At 39.9% G+C, this 25549-nt stretch overlaps 1 protein-coding gene across 5 annotated transcripts; it reads left to right on the top strand.

Moving 5' to 3' along the window:
* The first annotated feature begins 449 nt into the window (after window positions 1-449).
* Window positions 450-25119, top strand: rph3a (rabphilin 3A). 5 transcript variants are annotated; one of them, XM_023343732.1, is made up of 20 exons: window positions 450-734; window positions 9486-9599; window positions 11834-11916; window positions 12033-12044; window positions 13842-13967; window positions 14145-14274; window positions 14442-14525; window positions 14643-14796; window positions 14870-14914; window positions 17617-17799; window positions 19460-19627; window positions 21666-21745; window positions 21887-21961; window positions 22375-22484; window positions 22572-22698; window positions 22801-22857; window positions 22967-23121; window positions 23233-23314; window positions 23425-23521; window positions 24293-25119. In XM_023343732.1, exons 3-20 carry the CDS (start codon window positions 11843-11845, stop codon window positions 24421-24423), a joined length of 1890 nt encoding a protein of 629 aa, XP_023199500.1. In that variant the 5' UTR covers window positions 450-734; window positions 9486-9599; window positions 11834-11842; the 3' UTR covers window positions 24424-25119. The 5 variants fall into 5 exon arrangements, with proteins under 5 accessions (XP_023199500.1, XP_005804399.1, XP_023199502.1 ...); XM_005804342.2 differs by lacking the exon at window positions 9486-9599; XM_023343734.1 differs by lacking the exon at window positions 12033-12044.
* The last annotated feature ends 430 nt before the right edge of the window (window positions 25120-25549 follow it).

Genomic DNA, 25549 nt, shown 5'->3' with positions numbered 1-25549 from the left:
GTTAAATTTGACCAGGTTGCGAATCCTTCGCATTTAAGATTTCTTCATTATTCTAAATTGTTGGAGTAAAATAACATTACCCCAACTTGTGTGAGCATAAATATGGCTCACAAGCTAATAAAGGAACCAGAAACATTTCAGGACATTTGATATGTGTGAAAATAAACTCGATAGGGCAATTAATACTTCTAAAATAAAACAGATGAACCATTTCCTTCAGATAAAGTTCAGAAGAGCAGATGTTTTTATTTTTTATTTTAATATGCATACAAGCAGAACCAGTCCCCTGTAAACCCTTTTGCCAATGCGCAATGAAACTGACAGTGATTTCTCAATAGTGCTGTCTGGATGGGGAGATAAATTTAGACAGTTCTAAAGAAAACTGGATCAGGTGGTGACTGCCCACTTAAGCATCATACTGTTATCACTTCAGATCCAGGGGTTTCCTTCCCACGGTACCAAGGGCTTTCCATCTTCCACGCAGGGTAGCCAGCTCCCCACGCACTGTGGCGATCCACGGTGCGAGTGTGCAGCAACATAGCGGAACGCATCTCCTCCAAGCGCAATATATGACAAATAAATAAACGAAGCACTGGTCTTGGTGAGTAGCAACATGCGCAATGACTAACAGCTCTGTTGTTGGACCCCGGCAGTGCACAGAAATCTAGTCCGCATCATTTTCTGACAGCACTACGAAAGAGAGGAGAGACAGAGAGGCACGGCTGGATTCTCAGGTAGGCTCCACGATCTCATCGAAACACTGTGTTTTCACCCTATGAATTGCTTCTTCTTCTTCTTTTTGTTTTTGGCATCAGAATTTGTTAAACATGCAAGCTGAATGAATGCACCACTTCATTCAGAGAAGAGCAGCGAGGGAGAGGAACTGTGTATCGCCTCTTAGGACGGAACATATTTCATTGCTTGTGTTAATTTAATGGGAGGAAAATCATTTGAGTAATAGATTTGTGAATGAGTGCGCTGTACTCTGTATGCATGTTGGGCCCCCCTATTAAATCTGAGGGAGCAGCAGAGTAAATAAAATGAAAGCATCCTTACTCCCGTAGAGGGGGTGATGCTTATTGACTCTTTAATGGTTTGCAGAAGAAGTACTGTGATTTTGGACCAAGTTTATTCATAGCTGACAAGCTATGAACATTACTCATGGTGTAGTAGGTTACAGTGTGTTTTAACTCCACCCTCAGCATCGTTCACAGCAAGTACAGTGTACCCCACCCCCCACCCCTCCCAAACAAAACTGTGCTTCCTTGTTGCAGATCCAACATAAGAAAGCAGCACCGGTCAGATATTTTGGAGATTGAGTTGTTGCAGTCCCTGGGCGTTGCTGCAGGATTTTTTTTTTCTTTTGAAGCGCATGCTGGGGCTTCATGTGACTGCAGCCTGGAAAGAGAAAACATCTTTGAAGCTTATAAAAAAGACAAAAAATAAAAAAATCTGCTGAGAGCAGGGCAGCTCTAAACTCCAGCTGTGCCACTGGACAGGTGATTCACTTGTTTACAGGTTGTGATCTGTTAGATTTGTAGATGTTTGCACAGGAGGGTCAGAGAGGTCCAGTGTGGATTATTGACACTGATACCATAATTAAAATAAGCTAAAGGGGGAGGCGGGGATGTAAGTCTGCCTCCTCCACCATCTCCAATGTATAGACCTGAAGTACAGGGATGAATTGGGGGAGGGGAGAAAAGACTGAATGAACAGTCGGAGACATATCTGCTGCTGCTGCCTTCTCGCACATGAGCAACCACGGTATGGTGAACGGCCGACACCCCTCTCTCCGTATTTCTTTGTGTTTCTGCTAGGCTGTCGTCATTTTTGTTGGTAGAGGAAGGACTAGAGAACAAAAGAGCAAGTAAATGTGGAGCAAGTAAAAATCAGAGGCAGAGAGCTTCTTGGACACATGAGTATTTGGGTAAAACATGAAAAAAGATGGAGGAATGGAGTAAGAACACCAGTGCACACCAGCTGCATTATTTAAAACTGGATGCTGTCATACCCATAATCCCTTGTCTTCAGAATGTCTTCCTCTCTAGCCGCCCTCTCTTTTCAACTGTGCCAGCTGCAACTGTGACCTGCTCTGCTTTGGAGATGTTAAATTTGGTGCAGGTACCATGAAAACACAGAACACAAATGCACACACACACACACACACACACACACACAAAAAAAAAGCATTTTATCACTCCGACTGTCGTCTTTTGATTTTGCTGTTACCATGGCCACAGTTTGTACAGGTGTGTGACTCTTCGGTGGTCTTCACAGTCCATGCAGTCCACATCACGTGTCACACTTTACATTTCTGCAGGTTTTAATGGCGAACTTGTTAAGAGGAAAGACTTATCATTCTGCCATTTGTGTCAGAGCTTCAGAAGGGAGCGGCTTCATTTTCAAATTGTAATCAGAGACGTGGATTAGGATCTGTACACCACGATTTTCTGACAATTAAACGTGCCTTAGCTGTGTGATATTTTGGTAAAACCAGAGATAATTGTTATGGGCTTTAAATCAAAATGTCAGCAACATTTGTCAGCTTTTCACAGTGATTTCAAAATCTTGCGGTTTACATTCAGAGTCAATTTTGACCCTTTTTTTTAAATATTCAGCAGTCTCCAGACCAGAAATATTTGCTTTTTTTTGTTTTACATGCATAATGCCACAAGTGAAAGAAAACTAATACATGAGATCACTCCGATTGTGCCGTATAATAAAGGAGTGACAGTATCATGATGTGGGCATGCTCTTGCTGAGCAGGGGCATGGAAAGTGGCCAACAAAATCCTCTAACCTTTCTGTATTATTTTTAAAGCCCTAGAGTATTACATGAAGTATTAAGTCAGTCTTCCTCATCTTTTTTAAATCAAAAGCTGTGCCAAACAAAGTCTTTGCAATGCATTCTACAGTCTTTGGACCACAATACTTTTTCAACTTTTACCACTTACATGCATAAGAAAATACGTACGAGTATTACTCTGCACATCACTCTGATTCCACCATCTCTAAGTAGAAACATGGAAGTGGCAGCATTATGCTGTGGGGATGCTTTTCTTCATCAGAGACAGGGAAGCTGCTCAGAGTTGACGGGGACAATCGCATCCCCATCGTTGTCCGCAGCTCTGTGTGCAGCTCGCCGAATCCTCTCTGCCAATGCCAAACAACTTATTCTCCTATCAACTCTTATTTATTTATTTATTTATTTATTTTTTTGTTTCACTTATTGGATGAAACAAATAAGTGACTGATGTTTGAAGAAACAAAACACGCTGGCAGTCTGGCAAACAATTTATTCACTTAGCGAACTGGAGCTTCAGTGAGAGGACCAGCAGTTTGACACCTTCTCTTCATCCATTTGGTCACACACTGCTGTGGGGTGGTTTCCCATTTTTCCAGACAGCCAATGTGGTTGTGTTGTACAATGGAGTTTAAGTCAGATATGCATCTCTGCTCTCAGATTTTAGTGGTAGACTCTGATAAACTCTGCTCCGTGGGCATCGGCGTCTTAGAGAGTTCAAAACCCTAAGAGCGTGGAGATGCGGGACTGTTTGCTTAAAATCTGTCTGCCTTGACATTGCTTCCAATGATGACATATAGCTTGTTTTTCCTGTGAGGGAGATGCTGCCTCACACTGCCTCCACAAAAAGCTACTTGGCAGAAGATTTGGACTGCTTTTCATGGGTGCAACCCACATGCTCAACGCTGTTGCTCAACCCACAGATGCATTTTCCCTATCAATGTGGCACCATTTAAGAGGAAGTAAACAGTTTTTTTTGTTGTCTTATGACACTATTGACCTTTATCCATTAATAGCTAGAGGAGAAGAGGTCCAGAGACAAAAGGGCAAGATATTCATTAAATGGTCCAGGGTTTGGAACCGAACCTGAAATAACTTTATTGAGGCTCCTTATTTGGTGCACCTGCTCATGGAGTTATGACAGGTCCCAAGAAATGAAAATGGCTTTCAAACTAAGAAGATTTATGACCATTTATGTTTTTCTTCATTGCTATAATAAAGAAAAACATCAACCAAAACCCAAATGTCCTTATTGGCAATGCGCCTCATCCTGTTTTGTCCCAAAAGCTGTACCAAAGCTTTTCAAAAGCATCCCACAGTCTCTGGACCAGAGCAGTTGCCAGCTGTGATGTATTGAAAATGCCTCGGGGGATTTGTACCTGGTAGTTCATCTGCAGGCCTGGATGGAGAGTCGGATAACCCGCAGGCAAAAATGTGCCAGTGGAGAATACCCAAACTATGTGGAGTATCTCTACTCGGCATGTTGCAGTTTACTAGGGACAGCCGCTGAGTGTCTTTACAAGCAGCCTTTTTCTGATTTAAAGCTTCTGTCTGGCGCTTGTTTCCCAGAGATGGGAAGAGATCATGGGAGGGAATTAAAGGAGCTTGACTGACCAATGCATCAGCAAAGCAGTTCTCAGAGTCCCACCTCTTACTCCTCGGGGCATACAAGAGTGAATCACCATCAGCCTTGCAAAATGAGACTGGCTGCAGGCTCTTACTGGAGTGCAGTTAATTCACTGCTCTGCGTCCTATTGCTTTTTTTCTTTTCAGACACGCTCAAGTTCTAAAGAAAGGCTGCGACACAAGTACTTTGTGAATGACATAAAAATAGTCAAAGAAAATTAGGATCAGGGGACATTTCATCTGAAAAATTAAAAGCAAATCCCTTTGATTGTAGAGTACAGGGTTTGACATGGACTCAATGTGCACTGAATTGCTTCAGGAAAGGAAAACACAGTTCCTGGCCGTTGTGGGTATGTTGATCAGAGCCAACATTTGTGGCCGGGTAGCAGCATGGTAGCTTGTCGGTCACTGGACGGTCTTTCCTGTTTGTTCTCCAGCGAGGCAGGTCCTGGAGCCGTGCCTGCTTAGCGGATGTATCTGTGTGTATTTAAGCGCTACAGCAATCTCACATTGTCGAGGTGAAGAGTCCTCACAGATGGTCCCGCAGATGGTTCCCGTCAACGGCATTGTGCGCACAAAACATTGATAATTTGTCAGCACAAAGATCAAACAGACTACCATACATACTGTTACCCAAAACGGAGTTTCTCAGTCTGACGCGCTCTGTGATTCACCCCCCCCCCCCACACACACCTCTTTCAACTCAAACATGCTTTTCGGTGCAGAAGGCTTGTACTAATGCTTTAACGAGGGAACTTAGAGTGAAGGGCCATGTGGTTGAGGGCTGTAAATAATTCAAAAATGCTGAGTGATGCGTTCTTTCTGCAGTGGAGGGCTTTGTGTGGTGCATTATTTTACAGTCTTGCTTAGCACTGTGGCATAGCGTGTTACCATGCTGGCGTCTCACGATTTTTTTTAATGGATGGCGCTTTGCCATCTCATAGGAAGTGGGTGGTTTCCTTGTGTATTTTTGGCGTTTCTACCCCATCGCCTCCATCCCTCTCTCTGAGTGACTGATGTGCAAGCGTTAGACATCATAGGCTGAATCTGTGAAGTTAGCTCTAAAGGCCGCATTCCCATGACATTTACAGTGGCTATGTTCTGCATGCCCCCACAGGTTTTGTGACAGATTGTGATTTACATCTAAATTAACTTTTTTCTCATAAACCTTTCCATATTTCTCCAGCATGTCAAGTATTTATAAAGTCAAAAAAGAGAAAGAATATTTCACTTTATTTTTTTGGGATTCTGTGCCAATTTTCAATACAAACATTCTTTTTTTGTGGCAGTTAATTTTATTTTGAATTGATGCATATGCCTATCGAACCGCCAGTGCAATATAGTGAAATTATTGAGGACAAATAAATTGCTATTTGTCATTTTTTGAATAATAAATAACCTACCTCTGACATTTTACAATAGGGAGTGCTGTATCCTGGATTGGCGCATCATTAGTCTATAGAAATTACTTAGATAGTTTTCAAGTTTCACATCCAACATCAGCTGGATGCTTTTTTAGCTGATGTTGTCAGCTTAAACATCCAGCTGACAGGATGTTGGTGGTCATTAAAAGAAAAATGAGTTTCCCATTTTAGCTATCATTAATCATTGTCTCACGGCTGATCAGGATGTGTATAACCAATTTGTGACCTAGTGCCTACTAATTCGTTTCTTTTGTATATTGTGAACAATTTAATATTGGTCTGCCATTTATTAATATACCATAAAATGTCTACTTCTGGAACACATGCTTTGTTACCAAAAGAGCAAAAGTATTTCACAACAAAACATAGTATTTTAATGACTTGTAGACATTTTGCAAGAGTCATTGCTTTTTGTTAGGTAAACTAATTTGAGCCTCAAAGATGCATTATGATCTAATTTGTAGAGAGAATATAGTACATAGTGTTACACAGAGCAGTGCAAGTCTTGTAGTAACTAATCTTTAAGAAGTACAGTAATACCGTACATAACCTTTACTCTTGCAGAACTAGGAAGCTGTTTGTGTTTCAAGGTTGTTGTTTTCTCTTCTAACCAGGAAAAGACAGCATGTTTATGCAATGAAACCTAAACGTTCACTGCAATTTGAAAAATCTGTTGCAGCACCCAGAATATTGAATCACATAAAGTAGATATGCTGTGTTGACATGAATAAAAATTCTGGCATCAGTTTAACATCAGAAAACGAGTCGGAAGAAACTGCTGACGCGAACCTGCAGGGACCTTGGGTTTGCCAATTACGAGTGCTGCTGATGAATAATTGGCTTTTTCTGCTACAGTGGAGCTTTAAAGTGACTTCAATTATACATAAAGTTTTACACCAGTGCATCAAGACATTAGTGTAGTTCTGGAAAAAGTTAGATTAAAGTGAAACCAATCATTTGACATGAATGTTATTCAGTTTTCATTAAGCTTTTCCAGAAACATCGTTGGTGGGTAATGCTCTGTTGGCGTTATTGTCAAAACAGTTGAATGGTGAGCATTTTTTGCTCTTGGGCTCACCTGACACCTGTGAGATGTAACAAGAACAAAAAAAAAAAAGCAAAACAAATTTTTTATATGTCTAAGCCTTGAATACAAACAGCCACGTGATTTTTTTTTTTGTTTTGATTTAGGTTCTCCAACATTATTTTTGACTTTGCCACAATTTGATATACTGATAAGATTGTGCAAAGAGAAACTGGTTCTGAGATGGAAAACATGGGCATTAATAGCTGAATATTACATAGGGTACAGTACCGCAGTAAATAGTCAACAACACCGTTTAAAACATGGATGGGCTTCAGTTTGCTCCTCCAGTTTCAAATTATTTCTCCAACTGTTGTCTTTTTACTGCCTTCATTTCGCATTTTCCTCAAACATCTCTTAATGAATTGCTATTTCTAAGAGCATTTATTATTTATTGATATCATGAATGCATCCAAGCAGAACTGTTTGTTTTAGACAAATGTCAGTAGAAAAGAGATGACGTCGCATCCCCCATAAAGCTTTCTGTCCATAATGATCCATGTCAGATCAGTCCATCTATTCCCTGCTTCATCGGTGTCACCCTGCCTGATTTTGTCAGATCTCATTGACTTCAGCAATGTCTCAAAATCGTTACTTTTCCTCTTGAGAAACAGGGAAGGATAATTCTATTCTAAAATTTTAAGCTGTTGCCATTTCCATTCTGTTTTGTTTCCACTGCACTAATGAGTCATATGTGCCACTGAGCACCATATGACAAAATCTATCTGTGCATGCACCCAACAAGACATAGAGAAGCAGAGCTTCATTTCACCAATCCGTCACAGACTGAATGGCACTCTTGCAGGACATCCACCTGAAGGAGCCATGGATATAGAAACAGTAACTATCAGTTCTGGACCCCAAACATCTGACTATATGGACGCATAACAAGAAGCACTTTTACTCAGATCATGTAGAGCAAACAGAAAGTGTACTTCTGGGTCAACATGTAAAACATAATGTGTGAAAACAAAACTACCGGTGCAAATTATCCTCATGGTGACTCACGGTGGTGACAGCATCATGCTGTGGGGATGCTTTTTCTTCAGCAGGACCAGAGAGGCTTGACAGGGCCGAGATGAATGGAGCTCAATACTGAACAACCCTGGAAGAAAACTGTTTAGATGCTTCAGGACTTTAAGACTTGTGTTCACAGCTGCTATCTTCCTTTCTGACTGAAAGGGACGTTTTGTACCAAGGAATAGACAAAACTTTCTTTCTGTGGATGCACAAAAGTGTAATTGCAGAGAAATGTAAATAAAGCATTGAGTTCAGGTGGCTGAATACAAATGCACGCTCCACTTTTCAGAGTTTTCTACCCACTAATTCCTTTCCTTAACAACTATTCGCTCCCTGGATGCTGGTCTGTATAATCTATTCCCATTAAAATGCATTAAAGTTTGTGGTTGTATATAATCTGGAGGCACTGTGAATGCTGTAGTAGTTAAATCAGTTAATTTGTGGTACCTGAAAACATGACTTAACAGGTTTTTAGATGGCTTAAAAAAATCCTAAGGAGAATCAAGCACCACCCTGCCATGGTGTGTATTTTGGGTTGGTTGCACAAGGTTTCATTTATCATTTTCCAAAACAGACATGTCTGAAAGCATCATAAAAAAACACTGTCATATTTCTGAAAAAAAAAAAAAAAAAAAGGAAAAACAGGAAAATATCCGCTGCTCTCCAGAGAGGAATCCACCAACTGACTGAGTCATCTGCTACAGCCGGAAAACACGTACAAGATGACTATTAAACTAAGTCAGGATCACAGATGACGCAGTTTAGCTGCATTTATGGTCTTGGTAGCTCAGGCGATGGAGTCTGAGGGCTGCAGTGATGTCATACCTGGAGAATAACGAGGCCCAATATGACAGCACAGTCAATTATAATTGGTTTTAAACCAATGCACCCTAAGCAGTACCTTCCTTCAATTGAAGCATTGCATCTGATAATGATAGCTATTTGGGGTGTTACAGACATTCAGAGACTTCAAACTGTCCCCTGTAAGCCAATGGGAAAGGAAAGTCCACTTATCTACTGCAGAAACATCACCTTAACTCTAAAGCGAGTCTCCCATCTGTCTTTCCCTAATTTGATCACATTACACCAAAGTGGGATAATTCATTTTGGCAGAAGAAGAAGAAGGGCCACTCTTGAGAGTCTTTAGTGTACTACAGTATGGTCAGAATAATGTGTCATCTGTCAAGACACTGCTGGGAAAAATTATAAAAAGACTCAGTGAGTTACAGAGCGCACAGAAGAGGATACAAACAGCTAACTGTAGATCAGAGGTAGCCAGATTAAAATAAAAATAAATAAATAAGCAAAATTAAGCTTGACACAATGGTAGTAGCAGATGTGAAAGAACGCTAAAGAACAAAAAACAAGACCAGATTGGACATAAAAGAATAAAGCAGACCACAGAAACTAAGGACCATAATGTGAAGATAACCAGAACTTCACAAAATTTACTACTGGTACCTCAATCAATAAACAAATGATAAAATCCAAAGTCAATGATGATTCTTGTTTTACTTTTGACTATGCAGCAGTAGCAGCATCAGATGGAAAAGCCCCCACCCAGTGCCTATTGATAGCAGATCTAATTAGCTGCTTATCTGTGGACCCCAGAGGCTGACAGACGGCAGATTAGAAATCAAAAGGTATGTTGCCTTGCATTATGTTAGATAATACAGACAGCTTTAGGAGAGCGATGTTGGCACAACTTCTGTTTTTTTCCCCTCTTTTGCATTTTCTCCTGGGTTCAGTTTTGGAGTTTATTGCCTTGTAAAACTTAGGGAAACAGAAATCAATAGACATTTTTTTCTCTTTCTCATCATTACATGTTCTCTGCTGTTGCTGTTTTGGTCTTTGCCAGTATGCAGTATGTCTTATTGGAAAAACAAAATTGTATATATTTTTTGTCGATTGTCCCTAATTACAGGGTAAAAACAATATGCTCAGGGGGCTCAAATATGCATACATCACAACTGATGTTAGGTCAAACGTCTGTTGCGGAGAGCTGGCACACCTTTTATTGACCTCAACAAGCTACTACAATGCTAACTGTACATTTGACCGCCCTCTTTTTTTAAAAGTGGTAGAAATCATTAAAATTGGTTGGTTAGCACACAGAGACTATAAATCATCCTCCACAAATGTTCACTTTTAATGCAAACTTGACAATTGTAATGGACTTTTAATGCAACATTGCATTAAAAGTGTCATTATTTACCGAATGACACTTTATGACAACAGAATTCATTCATGAAGACTCCTTCATGCTCATGTCAGGTGTTATGTCATGTCTATGACGGTGTCATGTCAGTCTTATGCACACCCCTTCAAATAAAGTGTTACCAATGTTTTGTCCATATTTTGACAATCTACCAATGAAAGATTGTCTTCAATGCAACAGTAAAAGCCCGTGTATATAGACTTTTAAACAACACCGTATTAAGAACAGTCTCCATACCTAAAGAAATCATTAGTTTTTCTGTACGTGAGGCCCAACAGAGGTTTTGACTTCATCATGTTGATCTTGTTGGAGTTTGCTGGTCCTCTTTGAGTGTCAGTATTTCCCCTCAGGGCTCTGTCAGGCTGCAACCTCCCTCTGCACACTCTCTGCCAGAGACTTCAAGCAGCCTTTCACAAGGGCCACTTGTGCACATGCAGCAGACTTGCCATATTTTCTGTTGATGTCTTCATATCATCCTCACTCCACCGCTCTGAGATTGAATTACAGTGCTGGTGTATCAAATGCACAGGGCACTCACTGTCTCCCACTGTAATGATTATCACTCTGCCCAGCCGGGTTTTGCAGCATAAATCAAAGCTGCATCACGTTTTCTAATTTTTAGCTTAAATATTCCACCAACAATTACACCATTAGGGGTAAACATCCTCTGTCTCCAGCGCTAATGCTCTATCCCAAATCCATATTTCTCATTGAAGAAGAAAAAAAAAAACAATTAAATTACAGGAGCTAATAAATATAGCTATCAGCAACAGAGCTAACTGTATAAAAGGGAAACTGAGTCACTCCTACTGTGTCTCTTTCTGTCATAAGCATGGACTTGCAGACTGGAAGCAATTCTTGGCGTTTCAATTACAGCGGCTCAATTAATTGGCCATACCACGCTAATTTGCTCAACCTTATCTCCACAGTCCTTACACAATGCAAATAAATTTGAAAGACTTACACCACTGTCTCCTGCATTTTTTTTTTCTTCTCTGGTTACTAACACACCATTGAAAGCACTGCTCTTTTCACTGTATGCACAGCAGTCTGCCGCTGTCACAACTACGTGAACCAAGCATACATGTAAGCATACTTTGAGCTCACTGGAAGTAGCAAGCCCAAGATAACCAGATTCTGGTGTAATTCTCCCCCCCCCACTTGTTTTGGCTCAAGTCCTGTATTTCTGAGGAATTAATTTGTTTAAACCAGCTTGGCAGGATGAGATGGTACTAATTAGGCAGTGAATTTGGCAAGAGGAATTGGGCATGTGCTCCCACTGAAAGCTGCAATGTCTTTCGTTCTTGATGTGCAAATTTACAGACAACAAGCAGACTTTTTTTCCCTGACAGCAACACTTGGACTTGAAGTTTTTTTGTTTGTTGTTGATTTCAGTAGTTATCTGCTGTGGTCATCATATGCTACCTTTTATGACTCCATCACCGTTGCCTCTGGAGTGCTGACATTGAGTAGAAAGGGCTGTTTTTATGAGAAAGCATTGAGACGATAGTTAAGCAAAAGCTAAAAAAGGTCTTGAGGAGAGTATTGCTTTAATTTCAAATAGTCATTTTACATCTTCTTCATAAAATCAGTTAAAGGTTATAAAACTACCTCTGCTGAATGCAGAACCGACTTATCTCTTCCCCCTCCCCTCTGCAGTAGAGCAGCATGACGGACACAGTAATGAGCGGTGGTTCGGGTCGCTGGGTGTCCAACGACCGGCAGAGGAGCATGCGTCCGAGGTGATCCTACTTTTCACAATATTTATGCCTCTGTACCTCCTCTGAGTGGCCACATCATGTTTAACCGTGACATGCTTTGTTTCACCTGCATCTGTTTCTGCCGTGTGGTGATAAAGTGATAAAGAGCAGTAAGTAGTCCAGTTTTTCTATGTGCATTGCACATTTCCATTGTGTGTGTGTGTGCTTTTATAAAGCAGCTATTTTTTAAATTTCCTGTGAGGGACTGATTTGAGAATTAGAGCACCCTCTACACTTACTGAAACACTTGGTCAAGATGTGTTACATTACAGAATAAATTATCCTTTTATGGAAGTTGCATCTTAGGAATAGCTAAAGTATATTCAGTGAGCAAAATCTCCACAATAAGATAATTGTTTGCAAAATCACACTTTCTGGCGCCCCTTAATAATAATATCCAAAGTTGAGATTGATTATTTTTATTTATTTATTACATTTTGTTTTGTCTTGTCTCTTAATTTATGTTTCTTGTGGTTTTATATCTGTTCCTAGACCTTTGTAATTCCCTTTGTGTTAAACTTGACTGTATGAAAAGGGTTCTATTCAAAAGGTTTAATTGATTGTGATTATAATTCATGTTTTTGTTTCATTTATCTTACATCACGGTAATTCCATTTATACTTGTGACAATAAATATTTGGATTATCCTCAGATTGTCCAACATGCATCTGCTAAGCTTCTGTCCTGCTCTTCTAGGTCACACCTTTACTGATTGCATCAGCATTCAGGTTCTGAATTTGAATTTTAGAGTGCTGCATTATGATGCAGCATTGTATATTCCAGATTTTCTCCAAGGTCATGTCACCACCGTGGCCCTGGTCAGGCTCTGGACTGTTGTTGCCCTTATGCTTTACAGTCTCTGGGCTCACTGGACTTCTTCAAGAAGCAGCTGAGAAACCATCTGCTTTGACAGGCATTTGGGTAGCACTGTCTCTATTTTTTAAATTTTATTTTAGCTTTTTAGTTTAATTTTAAGTTTATTTTGATTTCTATATTTGTGTCATTTCTGCTGTTTTGCTATAAAGCATAATGTTATATATTTTTTTATCTTGAAAGGCTTATTGTAAGTAAATGTTTTCATTTTACTTTCATTACATTGTTCATGTTCCCTTGGGTATAAATAATAATAAATAATAATTAAGAGGTGAATCAGTGACCCATTTCTCTTAACCACTTGTCAAAACGGTAAAGACCACTGAACATGTCGTACCACTAAGACAATATTCAGATTCAAGAAAGTGTTTCCAAGAAAATAGGGCCTTGCTCTGGTCATATCTGCAACCAGAGCAATAGCAAAAACAACTGGAACCCGAATTTAAACAAACAAGATGATCAGAGACTCTGAGCAGTTGCTTCTTTCCTGTTCATGGACATGCAGCTCCATTCAGCCACTATACAGTCATGCTGTCGGTTGTTCAAGAGATATTAGTTACGGTGCTTATTTTTTGACTCTCACGTTACGCTGTAGATGGATGTTGTCATTTGCTTCTCACTCTTTTAAGCTAAATCTGGCCTGTGGAGTAAAGAGTGAATGAAAGAGCTACCAGAAAAGTAAACCGTCTTAAGAAATTGGTTAGTGTTTCCTGTATGAATGCTCCAAAATTGCGAAATGTTATAGAAGACTCTATGCTGTACTATTACTAAAAGAGGATATTAACAGCAATTATTTAAGTCAACCAATGTGGGATTTTCCCCACTCAAGGAGTGTACTCACATTATACACTTCTTGAGTGTATAATTTTTTGATTTTAAAAACTCACACTATTTCAGTGTGAGTTTGTGTTTAGGGTTTTTATACACCTTTACTAGAAGTGTGTGTAAGTGTGGAGGTTGCTTTGTAAATGTGTGATTTGAACTGTAAAAAACCTTAAACTGAAATAAATTTAGGATTTTTATTTGGCCAACAGGGGGAATTGGACGATGCAGTCTGGCTCTGGTCCTGGTCCAGACCTAACAGATGAGGAGAAGGAGATTATAAACAATGTGATTGCCCGCGCTGAGAAAATGGAGGCCATGGAGCAGGAGAGAATTGGGTGAGAATTGCCAAAACATGCATTTAGGTTGTTCTTTTTGCATGCCTGTGTTTTTTCTTTTAGATGGGTGCAAAGTTGAATAGAACCTCAAAATGAGACAAATGAGTCGCATAATTGTAAACCCGGAATAATTACCAGTGGCATTGTGAGTTAGACTTAGCTGTGTTGATGCTGCAGGCGCCTGATAAACCGCCTGGATGACATGAAGAAGACGGTGTGTGGGGACGGTGTTTCTCGCTGCCTGCTGTGTGGGGAGCAGCTGGGCTCGCCTGGGGTCAGCTCCGTCGTGTGTGAGGACTGCAAAAAGGTAGCAATTGTAAAAGCACAAACCAGCAGCTCCTCTCCTGAAATGTTCCAAACATGAAAAAATTGCCTAAGCAGTCTTTAAATATGCATTCGCAACAGCAATACCTACAAAAAAAACAAAAAACAAAAACAGAGCGGCTGTCATCAATGTCCCCTTCTTATGTGCAGAACATGTGCACAAAATGTGGCACTCAGTGTGGCAGTCGAACTCGCCCTGTGTGGCTGTGCAAGATCTGCAGAGAACAGCGAGAGGTGAGAGCTGGTAGACAGAAAAAAAAACCTAACCAAAAAATAAAAGAAACAGAGTGTTGGGTATCCAATGATGCATTGACTATTTCCCCCTGAGTTTTAACAACAAGGTCTCCTCAGGTATGGAAGAGGTCCGGTGCCTGGTTCTTCAAAGGCTTTCCAAAGCAGTTCCTGCCGTCGCCCATGCCGTTGTCTAAACCGAAGGAGACAGCTCCTCATGAGGCAGCAGAACCTCAGAAGCCGAGGGAGGCAGCAGCTCAACCAAAACCACCAGGTACAGGCCCCTTCAGGCACCGCCCTGACTATCAAAAGATCACTTATGAGAAATGTGTTTTTTTATCTTTTAGGTTCCCATCAGAGTCAGACTTCAGCCTCTGAGGAGCAAGTTTCAGGCAAGTGTTTTCTTTTCTTTGTGTTACTTTTATAATGCTCATATGCATATAATATTACTTATATAGGAATAACTTTACATTACCTATCTATCTATCTATCTATCTATCTATCTATCTATCTATCTATCTATCTATCTATCTATCTATCTATCTATCTATCTATCTAGAGCGCAACATACTATAAGCCGCACCTACAGTTTTTTTTGAAAAAAAAAACAAAACAAAAACAAAATAAAAAACTATACACATATAAGCCGCTGGTATGGCCGCCGCTCTCGGTTTTCCATAAGGAAAGGAAAACCTTCTGCTCCGTCCTTAATCTGTCTCCAATTCAGAACCATGGATTCATTCTTACGTGCAGCGGCTCCATTTCCTTCCTGTACTGCCAGATCGATAGCCCTCAATTTAAAAGCTACATCATATGAGTTTGAAGAAATTTCTCCATCGTGCCTGCTGTTAGCATGTGCTTGTTCTAAATGAAAATTAGCACTTTCTTCTTTGATTTCCAATTTTGATTCCCAATGATTCACTTCCTGCTAAAGGGCCCCCTGGTGGTTGAAGAAAAATCCACAGAAAAGCCGCACCGGCCTATAGGCCGGATGGTTCAAAGCGTGGGGAAAAAAGTAGCAGCTTATAGTCCGAAAAATATGGTATATAAAAAACTGCAACATGCGCTTTATGCCTCATGTTGCACAAATACCTCTTATCACCATCTGGCTAAAATGGTTTACATCACAAGGTTGGATTAGGTCTTATATTTATCTTGCCACCACACATTGGTAAGTGGGTGGTATTGGAGAGAAAAATCTATAAAAATCTTAGTTTTCCTTTAATAGCCTAAAGAAAACCTATAGGGTTTTTTATACGCTGTTAGAAGAGTATGAGAAGTTGACAACTGGGACTGTACAATGTATTCACAACAGGGGTGTCAACAATTATATTCTTTTTGACTTTGGTAAAAAAAAACAAAAACAAACTCTTTTTCCTCTTTTTTTAATGCTAAGCAAATGTCCTCTGGTTAAAAGATGAGCTTTCCTAGATTTTTCAGTGTATGCCTGTGCTGCTGGAGCCACATTTGCACAGAATATTTGTTATTATCCTGGTGTTGGGCTGGAAACTGATGTGAGGTCACCCTCATAATCTAACAACTAAACTATTATTGAATTAGGCAGCTGGAATGCTCCCTTTTCTACCTGTTTGACTTTACTGAACACACTGTTATTCTATTACAGCACTTTTTTTTTAGAATGGTCTGACCTTTCTGAATCACATAAAGATCAGAAAATGTAGTTAAGGTTCGATAAAAAACAATGAAGTAGTTCTCCAATTTAGCACACAGTGGAAAGTTGTCCATTAAAAACCAACTTTTGTTTCATAATCCAACTGCTCTCTCAAGAAAAAATATCTCACAATATTTAAAATGTGCACAACAATACCCACTCCCACATAACTGCACAACCAAATAAAGAATTTAAAACTCAAACTTCAGAGGGCCCCAGAAACTTGTGCTTTCTGATGCCCTCTGAAGTTTGACTCCCTGGGCGATGAGCCATGTCACCCCCATCAAAAACCACCTGCCACCACTTCTAGATCTCCATTTTCCTCAAACAGATGTGTTGTTTTGCAATTATAATGAACTTCAAGGTGACTGAAAATGCAGCATTGTGTTAAATTAAACAACAGCATATAGTGTTAAAAACTGAAATGAAAGTATGCTTGCTGGGTTTCACTCAAAAAGGTAAAAAAAAAAAAAGTGGCTGCACAGCTTGCCACTTTTATTTTAAGATGTGCTGAGTCATTGCCAGATCTCATACATTCTGAGAGAAAACACACACACACACACACGCACACACACACACACACACACACACACACACACACACACACACACACACACACACACACACACACACACACACACGCACACGCACATGCACACGCACACACACACACACACACACACACACACACATACAGAGGCACAAGCAAAGTATTTCTCTGGTGCTGTCTGAAACAGAGAAATTTGTTTAAACAATATTATTGTACACAACCTGTTTACAGTCGTAACCTCTACTGCTAAGTGCCTGTCAACCAAAACAAATCACCAATCAAATTTCCGAACAACAGCATTCCCGGTGCATTACAAACCAAAAGAGACCAACATAAGGAGTCATGCCTTTTTTTTATTATTGTGTTTCATATGGCTCGTTTCTTTTTGCTTTCATTAGTGGACCACCTCTATAGTGCAGTTGGTTCTACCATTTAACCCCATCTCACAGTGGTCTGTTTTCAATAGTCCAACTTTTTTTCTGATTCCAAAAGGTGACAGGGCCACCCGCTGTTGCTGTCGACAGGGATGAAGTCTTTCAATTAGCCAGTCAGGAGTTGCATGCTGGGATATGGAGCAAGCCTCCATGTGATGCTGCCCTTATGGGTCAAACAGCTTAATTTCAGTTTCAGTGGGATCTACCTGTGTTGTGTGATATATAGCAGAAAGATGAGGGATTGTCTTGCAGGCTGCTCGTTCCCCCTGCTTGTTGTTGTGTATGTAGGTCATCCCCTTTGCAACGTAAACCCTGCGGCATTAAAATCTCCAGGAAGACGTGGCAGTTTTACAGATTGCGCTGCAGCACAGGGATGAGGTGGGGTGATTTTGCATTTTGGGAGTCTTTCTGTTTTCACTTGTACACGCTTGCTTTTAGGTGCGCAGATGCAGGCCCGTGCTGGTTACCCACCTGTGGCCCCCAAACCAGCTATGCGTATGGGTGCAGGAGGAGTTGGTCCTGAAGAGGCGGGTCAGGGAAGTCCGGTAGTGATGAAGAAGATGGTTCCGGTGCACAGCTCCAGGGCACAACCTGCTGCTTCAGCCGCAATGTCCCAACAGGGTGAGGAACAAAGTATTTCTCTATAGAGTTGCAAGAGAATGTATATTTCTTAAACTTTTCTACATTTTGTTGTGTAATACCCCAAAAAAATAATTTTTAAAATTGTGATTATATGTGACAGATTGACAAAACTCTCCCAATAGGCATGGAATTAAGTTGAGGAGAATCTCAAAGTAGGGTTAGGTTACTAAACAATTTGCAAACCTTTTAAACGTGTAACTGTGAACCTACCAAAACTCGGTCATCTACCTAAACTGACAGTAGAGGCAAGAAAAGCATTATTAGGAGGAGCAGTGAAAAAACCCATATAGCTGCAGGTGCTGAGCTCAGGTTAGAGATTTATTGACAGGACAACTATTAGTAGTACGCTCCATAAATCTGGTCTTTTTAGAAGAACAGCAAGACAAAAGCGATTGTTGAAAACAAGTCATATGAAGTCTTTCTGAAGTACAAGCCAACTGTTGCAGGAAACTAACACTGCACATTACCCTGAACATGGTATCCTTGGGATATACAGTACATAGGGTTGGACAATATGGCTGAAAAATGTATCACAATATTAGGGTTTGTATCAGTCAATATTGATAATTGTTGATTCATTTTTTTAAATTTAAATATACAAAATTCTGGAAAGCTGGTGTCATGATCTCTCCTGTTTTATCAACAGTTTCCTTTCAAGCTGTTCTACTCACTTTCCACACCGCTGTCTTTTATTTTTAAGCAGTTATAAGCCACAGTGGCTCAACAAGTTGTTGCTTGGTAACCAAAGAGTGAATGAGTTAGTTGATGCCACCAACCTTATTTAGTTGGCCATGAGAGGCTGAAGCAGCTAAAGTCTTTCCTCTGCCAAAATCCCCCCAGAATGCTGTCTGTATTGGCGGTGATATGACATTAAAGTTTAATCACAATATATCGTGGTATTATTATGACAACAATAAAGGTGACAATAAGAGCTATTTATCACTTTTTTAGGTAACTGAGTAATCACAGCCCCACAAACAGAGATACTCTTGAAATACATTGCCAGTTCTTTAGGACACCAGGCACACAGAGAAGTGTGGTTTACATCACTGGAATGTACAATAACTGCATTTAATCATATTTTCAAATGTATTGACTTTTATTGATACACCATTAGTAAACAAACTGTAGAGAAAAATAGAAAAAATAGCAATCCTGGCAATAAAAACCCCTAAAATTGATGTTTCTGGGGTTTTAAAACATCATTAATTGGATTTTATTGTGACAATGACAAATCAAAGTCTTATCATGATAAGACATTTATCACAATAAATAATAAATGATACGATAAATGCCCACTCATAGCTGTCCAGTTCTCAGTTGGCGTTCAGAAAAATGACTAAGCATTCTATCAGATGTGCTTTCTGTTGATATTGATCACCTGTCTATCACTATATATTGTTATTGATTTGCTATTGAGCAGAGAGGCATACGCCCAGCCCTAGTGTCATGCTATGGGGACAGCATTGACAGAAAAGCTGGTCGAAACTGATGTGGAGATGGTTTGACTTAAATTCAGAGCAATCCTGAAGTTTGTGTTTGTAACCGGCCAAACTGTGGGGTTTTGAATACTTTTGCACAGCACTGCAGCGTGCCAGTCACTAACTTGCTTTAGCTGTGGTGTCATTTCCCTTAATAGGTCCTGTGGCAGGAGATGTGGGTGCTTACGCCTCAGAGCAGAGAGCACCTCCTGCTGTAAGAGAGGACAGGAGGCAGCCGGCTACCTACAGTGCGCCCCCTCCACGACAGCAACCTCCCCCGGCTGATGATGAGGAGGAGGCCAACGACTACGACTCTGACGAAGCCAGTGAGTGGACCATCTGCGCCCCATTTCATACAGCATGGTGGCAGATGTGTTCAGTTTAGGTTCATTTTCTGTACAGATGACATCTGGGCTTTGCTACAGGTGAATGGAAATGTTTTTCTTTTCTTTTTTACTGTAGCTGTAAAGAAGATATCGTGTGCTGTTCTTCTTTTTCTGGCACCATTTCCACGTTCATTGTGAACATCTGTCTTTAAATGCATCTATTTTTCCTCCTAGTGAGCAAATGGGAAATTAAAACACAATATGTCGTCACAATATAAAAGAACTAAAGCCAAGGAGAGTAATAACAACAACATAATCAGCAGTGACTCATAAATTATTCAAATATTTTCCATAAGCTCTATTTTAAGGAAAGAGAATGGTGCTAAGCCATCAATGGCTTTAGCCTGAAGCCATGAAAAGACTCCATTCTCTCTCAGGGGAGTTCTGTTTAATTTATTTTTATTTAGGTCCAGGTCTTTGGAACTGTGCAAATAACTTTGAATTCAACAGGGCTATCGGGTTATAAATCCCCTGGAGCTGGATCCTTTCCCTGGTGTAAAGAGGAAAGATGGCAGAAATAGCAATATTTTTATGGACCTAATCTCTGAGGGGACGGGATGGTTTGAATAGTTGGGTCCTGGGGTAATGACAGGTTTCTGCAGTTCTCGTAAATATTGGACATAGAAGTGTTTTGATTAATAAAGCGTAATAAAAGTAATACACATGGTGTGGAGTAACAAAAGATGAATTTGCTGGTATTACAACAATGTAATATGTTCATATCTCAAAGTTATGTTCTTTTCAAACAGAGTTTTAACAAATATGTTACTAAAAAGTGAGTTAATCATGGTTGGTCTGTTTGGGTTTTTGCCTCAGTCTTCAATGAGTCAGTCTCTTGGTACCAACAATATTAGTTGGATTACTATAAAAATTTGTCCAAACAAAGTGGCACACACATTACTGTGAATGTTTTCAGTTATTTTCTTATAAAATATAAACTGGACTTCATACAGTCCTTAAAAGCCTGAAAACAGGATATATGATGACATAATACCATGGCTTTGTAAGAATTTGTCAAACAAAGATCAGAATTATAACACTCAGCAATTCACACTTTCTTTTAATATAAAGGCATTTTCAAAAACTCACTAATGTTTACCATACTCACTGTGTTGTGGATATGGTAAACAATGCAGTATGGTTTAATGTTCAAGCATTTAAATTAATTTAAATTCTTAAATGTGAATTTAAGCATTTTTCCACACTTACATTTAACAGGAGCCACCTTAAGTCCTGTAGAGTTGCAACCAGATAACACAAGCTTGATTCCCTCCTCCAGCTTCTAGCTCTCTGACAAGAAATAAAATCTCCTCCAAATAAAACCTGTGTGGGCAGCATAGGAATCTCTTATATGCTACATATATATATATACTGTATATATATATATATATATATATATATATAGGGTTATATATATATAACCCTATATATATATATATATATATATATATATATATATATATATATATATATATATATATATATATATATATATTTTTTTTTTTTCACTGAGAATCATCTTCTATAGCAGGGGTGTCGAACTCCAGTCCTCAAGGGCCGGTGTCCTGCAACTTTTAGATGTGCCTCTGCTGCACCACACCTGAATAGAATAATTAGGTCATTAAGGCTCTGGAGAACTGATCTACACAAGGAGGAGGTCATTAAGCAATTTCATTCCAGTGTTTTGTACTTGTGGCACATCTAAAAACTGCAGGACAGCGGCCCTCGAGGACTGGAGTTTGACACCTGTGTTCTATAGGGAGTGGAGAAAACCCCGTGATTTATCAGAAATTATGAAGTGAAGACTAAAACTGGGTTAAATTTATTGTTGTCTTTATTGGTTTATCTTCCCCTTTAATCCACCAGATAAAACCTGTTATTTACACAGGAATGTCTATATTTATACTTTTAACCCCTTATGTGCAGACTTGCTGTCTCCTTCTTGTTTGATGCTATGTATGGTCTGGGTCTCTTTCAGCAACTCTGGGCTCTCTTGAGTTTGGCCTTTTCTACGATCAGGAAAGCAACAGCCTCCAATGTAGCATCCTCAAAGCAAAGGTACTGTTGGCCTCATTCTCATGCACAAAGGGACAATTTCAGTCAAGTGGTTTATGCTGAAAAGCTCCTGAATGGCACTTTAGCTTAATTGCTCTTGCTTGATTTGTGATCTGATGAGCGTAATGCTTCGTTTCTCTTCAGGGCCTGAAGCCCATGGACTCCAATGGGCTCGCAGATCCTTATGTGAAGCTTCATCTGCTTCCTGGGGCTAGTAAGGTAAACACATCAACTTGAGGCTTTTCCAGACATTCAAGTGCCCTAAAAACCCTGGGAAGTCTGAACAAGTCTGGATTTTGGTTAAAGTATTAAGTATTTGTATTCTCCTCCGATCCATCCACTTTTGTACAAGTACAGTAAAGCTTTAAGCTTTTAAGTTTTAAACAACTGGTCATTTAAGTAGAGAAATATATAATTTTGTCTAGAATAATATGTAGGAGATTTAGAATCTTAATTCCCTGTTGTCTCTTAATTACACTAACTAAGGGCGGATTTTAGACCTTTTTGCTCTGACAGGAGCTATCTGTCAGATAGTAGCTCAAGCCTGACACCTTGTGGTGTCAACCTGCAATCTAAACAATCACTTCGAGAAAGCGTTAATTACTTTTCTCAATCTACCTGACATCCATCAGTCCAACAAGCTGCGTACAAAGACCCTGAGAAACACTCGCAATCCTATGTGGAATGAAACGCTCACCTACCACGGCCTGACCGACGAAGACATGCAACGTAAAACCCTCAGGTGAATTTCTGGTCCCACACAGATACACTTGGACCCACTGAGCAGCAACCTTCTGTGTTAATTTACACACTTCATTGATTTTCCCAGGCTCTCTGTCTGCGATGAAGACAAGTTTGGGCACAATGAGTTTATTGGCGAGACCCGGGTAGCACTGAAGAAGCTGAAGATGAATCAGAAGAAGAACTTCAACGTCTGCCTAGAGAGGGTTGTGCCTGTGAGTTAAGCCAAATTTTAAAAGGAAAAAAAAAAGCAAATGATTTCCTCTGCTTGTTTGAATCTTTTATCTGGCCTCTCATGATCTTGTTTTTCAACACAGACGAAGAGAACTGCGACAGCCGGAGGAGCAAGAGGGATTGCGCTCTACGAAGACGAGGCAATGATTGTTCGGAAGCATGTCTAAACTTGACCAAATCCCTCAGGAGTTTATGCAGATGCTAATATTCAGTCCTGCTCAACTATGTTCCCCCCATGCTGTGTCTCAGCCAGGGAAGGAGGGCACGGATGCAGAGGAGCGCGGTCGCATTCTGATGTCCCTCATGTACAGCACCCAGCAGAATCGCCTCATCGTGGGGGTCGTACGCTGCGTTCACTTGGCTGCCATGGATGCTAATGGATACTCTGATCCATATGTCAAAATGTAGGTTGAGGCGGTGAAAAAAATATGTGTATTTTATTTTTTTTTGCACTGTAATTAAGGGACTCCAGTAAAGACATAAATTACTTTGTGCACTATGTGTGAAATTTGCAGATGCCTGAAACCTGACATGGGGAAAAAGGGCAAGTGCAAAACACAAATCAAGAAGAGGACTTTAAACCCAGAGTTTAACGAGGTTAGAAAGCAAGAAAATGAAATGATCTCAGCTGATTATTTTTTTAGCAATTCATGCCATTTTGTAAAATCTTAATAACTTTTATTTTTAATGTCTGGATCATATTTTAGGAATTTAGCTACGACATCAAACACAGTGAACTGGCCAAGAAGACATTAGACATCTCTGTGTGGGATTATGACATTGGGAAGTCCAATGATTACATAGGTGAATATCCAATCTACCTAGAAGGACCTTGGAAAAGTATTTGCACCCCCCTGAATTTCTGTACATTTTTCCTTGCTACAACCACCAGCTTCAATTGTGGCTTTAGCTGTATGGTTAGGGTCATTGTGCTGCTGGAAGGTGAACATCCACCCAGCCCCAGTTTTTGCAACCTCTAGCAAGTATTCTGCACAGATACTCAGCGTTTAGCTTCTTCCCATATTCCCATGAACTTTAATCACTTGTCTACTGAAGAAAAGCATCACCATATCATGATGCTGCCACCACCTAATTGCACTGTATGGGGGGGGGGACTGCCAAATGTTCAGTATTGTTTTGACCTGACCACTGCACCGTCTTCCATGTTTTGAAACCTCTGATGCCTATGTAAAACAGCTAGATTTATACTGAGATTAAATTACGCACAGTTGACCTCTGTTTAGTAATTGCAGGACTCTTCAATACAGTTTGTTACATTAGATTTTATTTAGGGGTATTCAATTAGAAAAGGGATCTCGTGGGTTAAAATTCCTATATCATTTTCCTTGTACTTCACAAGTACGCACTACTTTGTCTCTGTCTCCTTCATACAGTAAAATCCAAATAAAATACATGGACGTTTGTGGTTGTAACATGGTAAAATGTTCAGAAAAAGGTTGAGGGATATGAACACTTTTGCAATGCTCTCCACATCACTGCTGTGATGCAGTGGAAACTGAAATTCCTCATCTGCTTCACCACCTGCTTCTCACATGAGCCCCTCCTCTCTGACAGGTGGCTGTCAGCTGGGCATCACCGCCAAAGGAGAGAGGCTGAAGCACTGGTACGAGTGTTTGAAGAACAAGGACAAGAGGATCGAGCGCTGGCACACCTTACTGAACGAGAATCACATTGTCAGCGATTAACCATACATACAGCATGGGCTCGCACCTAATCAGTTTGCATTCATGTCTTGTTGTACTTTTACAAATGTAGTTTTTTTTTTGGTTGTTTTGTTTCCATATACAGTAGATTTTAATATAACCAAACACGCAGGCACTGTTTCTTCCTTCTCTCGTATAATCCCCTATTTTTATAGTAGCAGCTTGGTCACCGATACACAATTTGCTTCTGGCACAAATCTCATGTGCAAAGGAATCTGAAGTTTTAGTAACACGACCCAAACAAACTGTTATGTTATGGAAAATGCTGCAACAACAACAAAAATGGCCTTCAGAAATGCTTCGTAGTGACACATTCTTCACTGAAGTAAATGAAGCGTGAATTGCACTGGAACAGATCAGGAAAAACAATATGTTATGGCATCAGAACCATCGCCTAAGCCCACGAAGGCCTCAAACTGGGCCCACAACTCAAATTCATGACTTAATTGCCATATGAAACATATAGAGCTCTATAAGCATGCCAGACCACAGCTGCACCTTAAAATAACTCAGCTGTATGAACATATTGTATATTTCCACAAAGAAATGTTTACATAATGATACATTGCTCAGGATAGGATAGACATCTGATACAACAGATGATTCATACGTGAGTGAACCATGAGCTAGAAAAATCTGTAATGAGTTGCTGTTAATTTGTGGTTTAAAAAAAAATTATATATATATATATATATATATATATATATATATATATATATATATATTCTAGCACACTTATATAGTTTGACAGGAGTTTTTCTGTAGTGTTATTCAAGATGTGTGTGCTATTTTATGTTTGTAGGGCGTAATAACTATGTGTTAAGAGAAACCAGAAAGCGATCCAAGATTCTGATCTTTCATTTAGTTTCTTTGGGAAAAAAAAAGAAAAGAAGAGAAAACTAATAGAATCACGTCCTGCTACCTCTGCTCGTTCAAAGCTCGCGGTTCACTCTGACACCTCAGAGGGTTTTTTTTACTGCACTGTTTACATTGAATACACATGGTTAAGTCTGCTACATGTTTACAGAAGAGAGAAGACGGAGCAAGTCATGTCTAAAGTATGTGCAGTCTATATCTGCATGCACTGTGCTTGTGACTCTCATGTGCC

The sequence above is a fragment of the Xiphophorus maculatus genome, chromosome 12 (assembly GCF_002775205.1).
Source record: "Xiphophorus maculatus strain JP 163 A chromosome 12, X_maculatus-5.0-male, whole genome shotgun sequence".
NCBI lineage: Eukaryota > Metazoa > Chordata > Actinopteri > Cyprinodontiformes > Poeciliidae > Xiphophorus > Xiphophorus maculatus.
The sequence above is the reverse complement of the archived record's forward strand: the minus strand, read 5'-3'. Positions and strand labels throughout refer to the sequence as shown.

What these genes read in the sequence shown, in the direction of transcription:
- rph3a (XM_005804342.2), top strand. Translation starts at nt 11,843, where the DNA reads ATGACGGACACAGTAATGAGCGGTGGTTCGGGTCGCTGGGTGTCCAAC. An exon ending in TAAACCCAGAGTTTAACGAG is followed by an intron (nt 23,315 to 23,424) that starts GTTAGAAAGCAA and finishes ATCATATTTTAG; the next exon opens with GAATTTAGCTACGACATCAA. An exon ending in GAAGTCCAATGATTACATAG is followed by an intron (nt 23,522 to 24,292) that starts GTGAATATCCAA and finishes CCTCTCTGACAG; the next exon opens with GTGGCTGTCAGCTGGGCATC.